General features: G+C 40.0%; 1 protein-coding gene across 4 annotated transcripts in view; it reads left to right on the forward strand.

The window, feature by feature from the left end:
• Positions 1 to 12,122, forward strand: part of AK5 (adenylate kinase 5) — a 263,749-nt gene that overhangs the window by 223,323 nt on the left and 28,304 nt on the right. For all 4 annotated transcript variants that reach the window (XM_003990243.6, XM_019837266.3, XM_011284927.4 and 1 more), the window contains one exon: positions 141 to 257. In XM_003990243.6, the coding sequence (XP_003990292.2) occupies positions 141 to 257 (117 nt within the window). The remainder of the gene's footprint in view (positions 1 to 140; positions 258 to 12,122) is intronic.

Genomic DNA, 12,122 nt, shown 5'->3' on the forward strand with positions numbered 1-12,122 from the left:
ATGGTATATTGCTGTCTGCTGTTAATCTTATCTGAACCTTTCTCCCTCCCCAAATGGGATGACTGATGGAGGTGGGTGGTGATTCTAGCATTGTTCTGTGAAAGAGCTCAGATGCTGACCATTCTCTCTCTCTGCTCCAGCGCATCATTCTGGAGCTCCTGAAGGAGGCCATGTTGGCCAGCCTCAGTGACACCAAGGGCTTCCTGATTGATGGCTATCCCCAGGAAGTGAAGCAAGGGGAAGAGTTCGGACGTAGGGTAAGCTGTTGTTATGGGGATCTGCCCAGAAGGACAATTAGGGATATCATTGAGGTTGGGGGATAAATTCAAAGTCTATCCCTCTCCTAATTATGTTAATCAAACCTTCAGTGACAAATGGCAAAAGCTCAACACAAAATGACAAAAAAGAGGAGGGTGGGTTGGGTGATGGTGGTGGATTTATCGGCTCAATTAACAAAAATGTCCAGGAGTGGTTCACACTTGGTGGGATTCATGTATTCAGATTTGTTCGTCAATGGTGTGACTTTCTCCATCTCTTGAATTCTAGGCTTATATTTCACCATCTAAATGATCTCACAGAAAGTGTTTTTCTTTTCCAGTGGGTGCAGCAAAAGACCCAGGGTTGTGTTTCGTTATCCTGGATTAGGTCATGAGCCCATCACTGAACCAATCACTGTGGCCAAGGGGAAGATGGGAGGGCATATAATGAAATATCAGGGAATATCCTGATTCATCCTGGAGGACCAGGCCAGGGATGAGAAGGGAGAAGGAAGAACAGGCACCATACCTGAAGCACACAGACTGAAGAAGGGAAGGGATATCACCCAAGAAGGAATAGGGATACCCCTAGAGGCTAACAAGGGAATTGATGCTGGACAGGCAGAATCAAATGTACCAAATGCTCCAGCCTCCCACCATCCAGCCTCCTCAACTCCCACCCTCTCCTAGTGAAGTGGGTGGATCAGGGCCATTTACAGGGGAACAACAGTAAGTAAAAACCCATCATAACTCTCATTTATTGAACCCACTCTGGGCTCACTCCTGTGCTACATGCTTTACATACATTCACCTCTAAGTCCAAGCAAGAGAGAGACAGTTGTCCCCATTTATTGAACAAAGACGCCAGAGCTTACAAGAATTAATATTTGTGTAGATCTTTCTTTTGACTAGTTTTAAAATATTTTCATATATATTTCATTTCATACATTATTGAGAATCTTTTAAGATAGAAAGAGGAGGTATTTTCTTCATGTTAAAGGTGATGAATTAAGCTCAAAGAGGTTACATGACTTATCCACAATCACATGGAAGATAAGTGACAACTGCTGGTAGGACAAAGATTTGGAGGCCCGTCTCCATCCATCTTTAACACTGCGACGTTCATTAAAGTGAATGGTACTTGTGTGTCTCCTGGGGGTTAGTCTGACCTTCTAAGCCTGTTTGACTGAACTTCCTTAGATAGTATCTGAATATTTAAAGGCAATTGCTCGCCTTCTCCTACATTTCCTCCTTGCAACCAGAGTAAAAGAACAAATGTGCTGGCCTACTTGGCAAGAGTGGGCTGTGAATCGGGCAGGGCTTTCCCTCACCTCCAGAGCCTCTGTGACTGCAGTGGGTGGTTCCAGGTAGTTCCTGATGGGGCGGGGGCGGGGGAGGCACTCAGAGCCAGTGTTCTAATGAGCTTTTTCTCCCAAAACAAACCACTTTAAGAGCTCAAACTTCAATATAAATCAACTACTTTTTTCAAAGAATGGAATTAGGAAGATTGTTCTACTTTTTTTTTTCTTTTTTTTTTTTTAATTTTTTTTTTCAACGTTTATTTATTTTTGGGACAGACAGAGACAGAGCACGAATGGGGGAGGGGCAGAGAGAGAGGGAGACACAGAATCGGAAACAGGCTCCAGGCTCCGAGCCATCAGTCCAGAGCCTGACGCGGGGCTCGAACTCACGGACCGCGAGATCGTGACCTGGCTGAAGTCGGATGCTTAACCGACTGCGCCACCCAGGCGCCCCCTTTAAATCATGGTAAAACATACATAACATAAAAGTTAACATCTGGGGCGCCTGGGTGGCTCAGTCAGTTGGGCATCCGACTTCGTCTCAGGTCACGATCTCATGGGTTGTGAGTTCAAGCCCTGTGTCGGGCTCTGGGTTGATAGCTCAGAGCCTGGAGCCTGTTTCGGATTCTGTCTCTCCCTCTCTCTGCCCCTCCCCTGTTCACACTCTGTCTCTGTCTCTCTCAAAAATAAATAAACATTAAAAAAAATTTTTTTAACATCTTAACGAATTTTATTGAACTGTACAGTTCAATAGCGTTAAGTGTATTTGCCTTGCTGTGCATTCATTCTTAAGAAGTCTTTCATCCTGCAAAATGGAAACTCTACACCCATGAAATAACAACTCCCTGTTTCTCTCTCCCCTCAGCCCCTGGCAACCACAATTCTACTTTCTGTCTCTGAATTTGACTACTCTAGGGACCTCTCACAAGTGGAATAAGACAGACTTGTCCTTTTGTAGCTTGCCTATTTCACTTAGCGTAATATCCTCAAGGCTCATTCATGTTGTGGCATGTGTTACAATTTCCTTCCTTTCTAAAGCTGAAAGATATTTTGTTTATCCATTTATCCATCAGTAGTTACTTGGGTTGCTTCTGCTTTTTGGCTATTGTAAATTATGCTATGAACATGGATATACAAATACTTCTTCAAGACTCTGCTTTCAACTCCTTTTGTATATATACAGAAGTGAAGTTACTGGAACACGTCATAATTCTATCACTTGCCACCTACCATAGCCACTGCACCATTTACATTCCCACCAGCAAGTGTGCAAGGGATCCAGTTTCTCTACATCTTCACCAACACCTGTTATTTTCTGGGGTTTTTGATAGCAGCCATCCTTACGGGCATGAGGTGACTTCTGATTGTGGTTTGGGTTTCCATTTTCCCAAAGATGAATGATGTTGAGCATCCATTCATGTTCTTGTTGGCCATTTGTATTATCTTCTTTGGAGAACAGTCGATTCACATCCCTTGCCCATTTTCAAATCAGGTTGTTTGGTTTCTTGTTGTTAAATTGTACGAGTTATTTATATATTCTGGATACTAACCTCTTATCAGATGTATGATTTGCTAATATTTTCTCCCACTCTGTATGTGTCCTTTTCATTCTGTTGATTGTATCCTTTGACACACAGAAGTCTTTTTTATTTTTATATAGTCCAGTTTATCTATTTTTGCTTTTGTTCCCTGGGTTTTAATGTCATGTCCAAGAAACCATGAACAAATCAATGTCATGAAGCTTTTCTTTTGTTTTCTTGAAGAGTTGTATAGTTTTAGTTCTTACATTTAGATCTTTCATTCATTTTTTTAATTTTTAAATTTTATTTTATTTCTTTTGAGAGGGAGAGAGTGTGCGAGCAAGCATGAATGAGGGGGATGTAGAGAGAGGGGGAGAGAGCGAATCCAAACCAGGCTCTGCACTGTCAGCACAGAGCCCGACAAGGGGCTGGCCCCCATCTCACAAACCATGAGATCATGACCTGAGCCGACATCAAGAGTCAGACATTCAATCAACTCAGCCACCTCAATTGGTCATTTTGACCAATTCTTGTACAAAATAAGGGTCCAATCTCATTCTTTTGCATGTGGATATCTGGTTTTCCCAACACCATTTGTTGAAAAGACTGTTTTTCCCCGATTGAATGCTCTTGACACCCTTGTGAAAAATCACTTGACCATATATGTAAGTTTGTTTCCAGGCTGTCTGTTCTATTCCATCACTCTGTATGTCTGCCTTTATGCCATTTCCACACTGTTTCTATTACCGTGACTTTGTAGTAAGTTTTTAAATCAGGAACCATGAGACCTCTAACTTTGTACTTTTTCAAGATTGTTTTGGGTATTCAGGAAGCCATGATATTTCCTATGAATTTTTAGGATGGGTATTTCTATTTCTGTAAAAAAAAAAAAAAGCCAATGCCATAGGGACTTTGATAAGGGGTTGCATTAAATCTGCAGGTCACTTTGGGTAGTACTAACATCTTAACACTATGGAGTCTTCTGTAGATTGTTTTACATTTTTGATTATTCTAGTCTTTTAGCCATTGTTCAAGCTGTGTATAAGGTTCCTGGGGATATATGCCAAGTAACTAAGGAACAGGAAAATTTTTTATTTTTATTTTTTTACAATTTTTTTTTATTTTTTTTATTTTTTTATTTTTTTAAATTTACATCCAAATTAGTTAGCATATAGTGAAACAATGATTTCAGAAGTAAATTCCTTAATGCCCCTTACCTATTTAGCTCATCCCCCACTCCCACAATCCCTCCAGCAACCCTCTGTTTGTTTTCTATATTTAAGAGTCTCTTCTGTTTTGTCCCTTTCCCTGTTTTTATATTATTTTTGTTTCCCTTCCCTTATGTTCATTTGTTTCTCTCTTAAAGTCCTCAGATGAGTGAAGTCATATGATTCTTGTCTTTCTCTGACTAATTTCACTTAGCATAATTCCCTCCAGTTCCATCCACATAGTTGCAAATGGCAAGATTTCATTCTTTTTGATTGCCAAGTAGAAATCCATTGTATATATATACCACATCGTCTTTATCCATTTATCCATCAATGGACATTTGGGCTCTTTCCATACTTTGGCTATTGTTGATAGTGCTGCTATAAACATGGGGGTGCATGTGTCCCTTCAAAACAGCACACCTATATCCCGTGGATAAATGCCTAGTAGTGCAATTGCTGGGTTGTAAGGTAGTTCTATTTTTAGTATTTTGAGGAACCTCCATACTGTTTTCCAGAGTGGCTGCATCAGCTCGCATTCCCACCAATAATGCAAAAGAGATCCTCTTTCTCCGCATCCTCGCCAACATCTGTTGTTACCTGAGTTGTTCATGTTAGCCATTCTGACAGGTGTCAGGTGGTATCTCATTGTGGTTTTGATTTGTAGCTCTCTGATGATGAGTGATGTTGAGCATTTTTTCATGTGTCGGTTGGCCACCTGGATGTCTTCTTTGGAGAAGTGTCTATTCATGCCTTTTGCCCATTTCTTCACTGGATTATTTGATTTTGGGGTGTTGAGTTTGAGAAGTTCTTTCTAGATTTTGGATACTACCCCTTTATCTGATATGTCATTTGCAAATAACTTCTCCCATTCTGTCAGTTGCCTTTTAGTTTTGCTGATTGTTTCCTTCGCTGTGCAGAAGCTTTTTATTTTGATGAGGTCCCAATAGTTCATTTTTGCTTTTGTTTCCCTTGCCTCTGGAGACGTGTTGAGTAAGAAGTTGCTGCAGCCAAGGTCAAAGAGGTTGTTGCCTGCTTTCTCCTCAAGGATTTTGATGGCTTCCTGTCTTACATTTAGGTCTTTCATCCATTTTGAGCTTATTTTTGTATATGTTGTAAGAAAATGGTCCAGGTTCATTCTTCTGCATGTCACCGTCCAGTTTTCCCAGCACCACTTGCTGAAGAGACTGTCTTTATTCCATTGGATATTCTTTCCTGCTTTGTCAAAGATTAGTTGGCCATACATTCGTGGGTCCATTTTGGGGTTCTTTTTTCTGTTCCATTGATCTGAGTATCTGTTCTTGTGCCAGTACCATACTGTCTTGATGATTACAGCTTTATAGTATAGCTTGAAGTCCAGGATTGTGATGCCTCCTGCTTTGGTTTTCTTTTCCAAGATCGCATTGGCTATTCAGGGTCTTGTCTGGTTCCATACAAATTTTAGGATTATTTGCTCTAGCTCTGTGAAGAATGCTGGTGTTACTTTGATAGGGATTGCATTGAATATGTAGACTGCTTTGGGTAGTATCGACATTTTAACAATATTTGTTCTTCCTATCCAGGAGCATGGAATCTTTTTCCATTTTTATGTCTTCTTCAGTTTCTTTCATAAGCTTTCTATAGTTTTCAGCATATAGATTTTTCACCTCTTTGGTTAGATTTATTCCTAGGTATTTTATGGTTTTTTGTGCAACTGTAAATGGGATTGATTCCTTTTTCTGTCGCTTCATTGTTGGTGTATAGGAATGCAACCAATTTCTGTGTGTTGATTTTATATCCTGCAACTTTGCTGAATTCATGGATCAATTCTAGCAGTTTTTTGGTGGAATCTTGTGGGTTTTCCATATAGAGTATCATGTCATCTGCGAAGAGTGAAAGTTTGACCTCCTCCTGGCCGACTTGGATGCCTTTTATTTCTTTGTGTTGTCTGACTGCAGAGGCTAAGACTTCCAATACTATGTTGAATAACAGTGGTGAGAGTGGACATCCCTGTCTTGTTCCTGACCTTAGGGGGAAGGCTCTCAGTTTTTCCCCATTGAGGATGATATTAGCGTTGGGTCATTCATATATGGCTTTTATGATCTCGAGGTATCCTCCTTCTACCCCTAGTTTCTTGAGGATTTTTACCAAGAAAGGATACTGTATTTTGTCAAATGCTTTCTCTGCATCTATTGAGAGGATCATATGGTTCTTGTCCTTTCTTTTATTGATGTGATGAATCACGTTGTTTTGCGGTATTGAACCAGCCCTGTGTCCTAGGTATAAATCCCACTGGTCATGTGAATAATTTTTTTAATGTATTGTTGGAGCCAGTTGGCTAATATCTTGTTGAGGATTTTTGCATCCATGTTCATCAGGGAAATTGGTCTGTAGTTCTCCTTTTTAGTGGGGTCTCTGTCTGGTTTTGGAATCAAGGTAATGCTGGCTGGCTTCATAGAAATAGTTTGGAAGTTGTCCTTCCATTTCTATTTTTTTGAACACCTTTAAGAGAATGGGTGTTAACTCTTCCTTAAATGTTTGGTAGAATTCCCCTGGGAAGCCATCTGGCCCTAGACTCTTGTTTTTTGGCAGAGTTTTGATTACTAATTCGATTTCCTTATTGGTTATAGGTCTGTTCAAATTTTCTATTTCTTCCTGTTTCGGTTTTGGTAGTGTATATGTCTCTAGGAATTTGTCCATTTATTCCAGATTACCCATTTAATTGGCATATAATTGCTCATAATATTCTCTTATTATTGTTTTTATTTCTGTTGTGTTGGTTGTGATCTCTCCTCTTTCATTCTTGATTTTATTTATTTGGGTCCTTTCCTTTTCCGTTTTGATCAAACTGGCTAGTGGTTTATCAATTTTGTTAATTCTTTCAAAGAACCATCTCCTGGGGCGCCTGGGTGGCTCAGTCGGTTAAGCGTCCGACTTCAGCTCAGGTCACGATCTCACGGTTTGTGAGTTCGAGCCCCGCGTCGGGCTCTGGGCTGATGGCTCAGAGCCTGGAGCCTGCCTCCGATTCTGTCTCCCTCTCTCTCTGCCCCTCCCCGTTCATGCTCTGTCTCTCTCTGTCTCAAAAATAAATAAACGTTAAAAAAAAAAAAAGAACCATCTCCTGGTTTCATTGATCTGTTCTACTGTTTTTTTGGTTTTGATAGCATTAATTTCTGCTCTAATCTTTATTATTTCCTGTCTTCTGCTGGTTTGGGGTTTTATTTGTTGTTCTTTTCCCAGCTCCTTAAGGCATAGGGTTAGGTTGTGTATCTGAGATCTTTCTTCCTTCTTTAGGAAGGCCTGGATTGCTATATATTTAACTCTTATGACCGCCTTTGCTGTGTCCCAGAGGTTTTGGGTTGTGGTGTTATCATTTTCATTAACTTGCATATACTTTTTAATTTCCTCTTTAACTGCTTGGTTAGCCCATTCATTCTTTAGTAGGATGTTCTTCAGTCTCCAAGTATTTGTTACCTTTCCAAACTTTTTCTTGTGGTTGATTTCGAGTTTCATAGCGTTGTGGTCTGAAAATATGCATGGTATGATCTCAATCTTTTTGTGCTTACTTATGGCTGATTTGTGTCCCTGTATATGGTCTATTCTGGAGAACATTCTATGTGCACTGGAGAAGAATGTATATCTGCTGCTTTAGTATGAAATGTTCTGAATATATCTGTTAAGTCCATCTGGTCCAGTGTGTCATTCAAAGCCATTGTTTCCTTGTTGATTTTTTGATTAGATGATCTGTCCATGGCTGTGAGTGGGGTGTTGAAGTCTCCTACTGTTATGGTATTACTATTGATGAGTTTCTTTATGGCTGTGATTAATTGATGTATATATTTGGGTGCTCGCACATTTGGCACATAAATGTTTACAATTGTTAGGTCTTCTTGGTGGATAGACCCCTTGATTATGATATAATGCCCTTTTGCATCTCTTGATACAGTCTTTATTTTAAAGTCTACATTGTCTGATATAAATATGGCTACTCTGGCTTTCTTTTGTTGACCATTAGCATGATAGATGGTTCTCCATCCCCTTATTTTCAATCCAAAGGTGTCTTTAGGTCTAAATTCGGTCTCTTGTAAACAGCATATAAATGGATTTTGTTTTCTTATCCATTCTGTTACTCTATGTCTTTTGATTGGAGCATTGAGTCCACTGACATTTAGAGTGAGTACTGAAAGATATGAATTTATTGCCATTATGTTGTTTGTAGAGTTGGAGTTTCTGTTGGTGTTCTCTGGTCCTTTCTAATCTTTGTTGCTTTTGGTATTTATATATATATATATATTTTTTTTTTTTTCATCTTTTCTCCCCTCAGAAAGTCCCCCTTAAAATTTCTTGCAGGGCTGGTTTAGTGGTCACAAACTCCTTTAATTTTTGTTTGGGAAACTTTTAATCTCTCCTTCTATTTTGAATGACAGACTTGCTGGAGAAAGAATTCTTGGCTGCATATTTTTCTGATTCAGCACATTGAATATATCCTGCCACTCCTGTCTGGCCTGCCAAGTTTCTGTGGATAGGTCTGCTACAAACCTGATCTGTCTTCCCTTGTAGGTTAGGGACTTTTTTCCTTCACTGCTTTCATGATTCTCTCCTTGCCTGAGTATTTTGTGAATTTGACTATGATATGCCTTGTTGATGGTCAGTTTTTGTTAAATCTAACGGGGGTCCTCTGTGCTTCCTGGATTTTGATGTCTGTGTCTTTCCCCAGGTTAGGAAAGTTTTCTGCTATGATTTGCTCACATAATCCTTCTACCCCTATTTCTCTCTCTTCCTTTTCTAGGACCCCTATGATTCCTTTTTAATGAGTCATTGATTTCTCTAATTCTTAAATGGTGCTCTTTTGCCTTAATCTCCCTCTTTTTTTCTGCTTCGTTATTCTCTATAAGTTTGTCCTCTATATCACTGATTCTCTGTTGTGCCTCATCCATCCTTGCCGCCACTGCATCCATCCATGTTTGCAGCTCAGTTATAGCATCTTTAATATCATTCTGGCTATTTTTTACTTCCTTTATCTCTGCAGAAAGGGATTCTAATCTATTTTCAATTCCAGCTAGTATTCTTATTGTCGTGATTCTAAATTCTGGTTCAGACATCTTGCTTGTATCTGTGTTGGTTGAATCCCTGGCTGTCGTTTCTTTGTGCTCTTTCTTTTGGGGTGAATTCCTTCGTTTTGTCATTTTGAAGGGAGAAAAGGAATTAATGAGGTAGAAAAATTGAAATTAAAAAAATTAAAATTAAAAAATATTAAAATTAAAAATTAAACACACACACACACACACACACACAAATCAAATAGATGATGCTAGATCCTAGATGTGTTTTGGTCTGGGTGTTGAAAGTGAAAAAAAGTGGGGGGAGAGAGAAAAAAAAGGGAATCGTTTGAGAATTTGAAAAAATGAATACACTGAAGTAGACTAAAATGAGATGTATGGAGGTAAAATAGAATTTAAGAAAATATACACAAAAGTAAAGAATATAGTAGATAAAAATTAAAGAAAATATTTTTAATAAAAATTAAAAATAAATATGAATTTTTCCTTTTTCTGTATTTAATAAAAAAGGAAACGAAAAAGATAAAAAGAAAAAAAAGAAATGGTTTGAAAATTTGAAAAAGTGAATACACTGTAGTAGACTAAAATAAGATGATGGAAGTAAAATAGAATTTGAAAAAATTTACATAAAAGCAAAAATATAGTAATAAAAATTAAAGAAAAATATTTTTAATAGAAAATGAAAGTAAAAATGAAGTTTTTCTGCATTCAAGAAAAAGAAAAACGAAAAAGAAAAAAGGAAAAGAAAGAAAAAAAGGAAATTGTTTAAAAATTTGAAAAGGTGAATACACTGAAGTAGACTAAAATAAAACGATGGAAGTAAAATAGAATTTGAAAAAATTTACACAAAGCTAAAAGATATAGTAATAAAAATTAATAGTTTTAATAAAAATTGAAAATAAAAATGAATTTTTTCTGTATTCAAGAAAAAGTGAAAAAGAGAAAAAGAAAAAGAAAAAAAAAGAAAATTGAATAGATGAACCTGCTAACAGATTGAAATAGGAATGAAATTAGTGTGTTTTCCCCTAGAAGTCAGTCTATGTAGTGCTTTATAGTCCAAAAGCTAAGCAGGCGGTGAGACTTGTGCGCTTGAAGAGGGAAGCTGGCCCAGTTGGGCGGGACTCAGTGTAACAGCTCCGCTCTCCACTAGATGGCGCTGCTAGCGTACTGGGGTGGATTGTTGCGAGGCTTGTAGGTGCGTATGCGCATGCGCGGGAGCGGTGAAAATGGCGCCCCCAGCTACCCAGTCTGTTCTCCCAGATCAGCAATCGCGCACCGGTCCTCTGTCTTCAGCGATCATCCACTCGCCGCTTTTCACTCTCCGTGACCAGGCCCCAGGCAGTACCTCTCTCCTGAGTTTCATCTCAAATGTGGCTGTTTTCCCCGGCCCTTAACTTCAGAAGGACTGCAGCTTTGACCCGTCCCGCCCCTCTGCAGGAGGGTCTCACCGAGCAATGGATGAATGAGCGATGGCTGAATATCGGCTGCACCCGGGAACGCTTGCTGGACCCTGCTGCTGCCAGTGCCCCGAGACTGTGGCCAGGTGCCAGAAAAAATTTGCAAGATAGTGTAGCATCAGCATTTCAGGGATTATGGAAAATCGCAACACACATCTGGCACCAGGCTTCACCCTTAACGACCTTGCCCCAGTACCAGCGAATGTGGCTGCCTTCCGGGGTCTGCTGGGACCAGGTGGCTTCAACAGTCTCTACCAAATGTCCTCCCAGCAGTGGAACCGCTTTCCCCATGTGGCCCGAGAACCTCCTGGATCCCACTCTGTTCCTGGGGATTTGCCCTTCCCACCAGAGCATCGCCAGGTATCTAGCTGCAGAGTTGCAGCCTTTGCCCTCCCCTTGTTTACGGTCTTAATGGAATTTAAACCTTGTCCTTTCTCCTTTCTCCCTTTTTAGTTTAGTTCCTGCGGCTGTTTCCAATTTTCCACTTTCTCTCCAGCTGCTTTTGGGGAGGGGTGCTTTTCCTGTATTCTCCACCCCACTCTAGTCTCCCTCCTCTCTCCACCCGCAAAAGTGGTTCCCTATCTTTCGCAGCTTGTCGCTCCCCAAGTTCAGTTCTCCACACCATGTACCTGCTGAATTTTGTGGTTCAGTTTGTGCAGATTGTTGTGCTAATCCTCCAGTCAGTTTTCTAGGCATGTAGGATGGTTTAGTGTTGGTCTGGCTGTATTTCATGGATGCAAGACACACAAAAAACTTCCATGCTCTTCCCAGGAATGGGGAAGTTTTTTCTACACCACTTTAGAATCAGGACCTTTTCAAGGCTAGAGGATTGAGAGAGGACACAGAGAAGTTATTGTAGTCAGGGTCTTGAGAAACTGCCTGCCTGTCGGGGATTGGCAGTTGTGGGAACACACCGTTAAAACACGATGGGAGACACGCTGTAACCCCTGTGGGGTCCACAGTGCCTACTGAAGTTCAGGCTTCAAGGCCACAGCACCCTTCTAGGTGATTTCACACTTCCCTTGCCTGTGAACTTAAATTAAGGTCCAAAGAGCCCTGGGAGGGTCTCCAAGAGAGTCAAGGCAGGTTATGCACTAGCTTGGAAGTACTGGAGGAAGAATGGCTTTTAAAAGTCTACTTTGTAAAGTTGTTCTTTTGAAACGCCCAAATGGCCCAGCGTGATAAGTAAGATGTGTGGTAAAGATAAGCATCTCTTGTTTGTTTTGTTTTGTCAACTACTGTGTGCAAACAACAGCAAAATTATAATCCTTATTCTCCCTTGGGGATTTTTATAACTGTCAGAAGGCAGATCCCTGATTTTAGGCTTGTGGTACTCCAAA

Source organism: Felis catus, chromosome C1 (assembly GCF_018350175.1).
Source record: "Felis catus isolate Fca126 chromosome C1, F.catus_Fca126_mat1.0, whole genome shotgun sequence".
NCBI classification, from domain to species: domain Eukaryota; kingdom Metazoa; phylum Chordata; class Mammalia; order Carnivora; family Felidae; genus Felis; species Felis catus.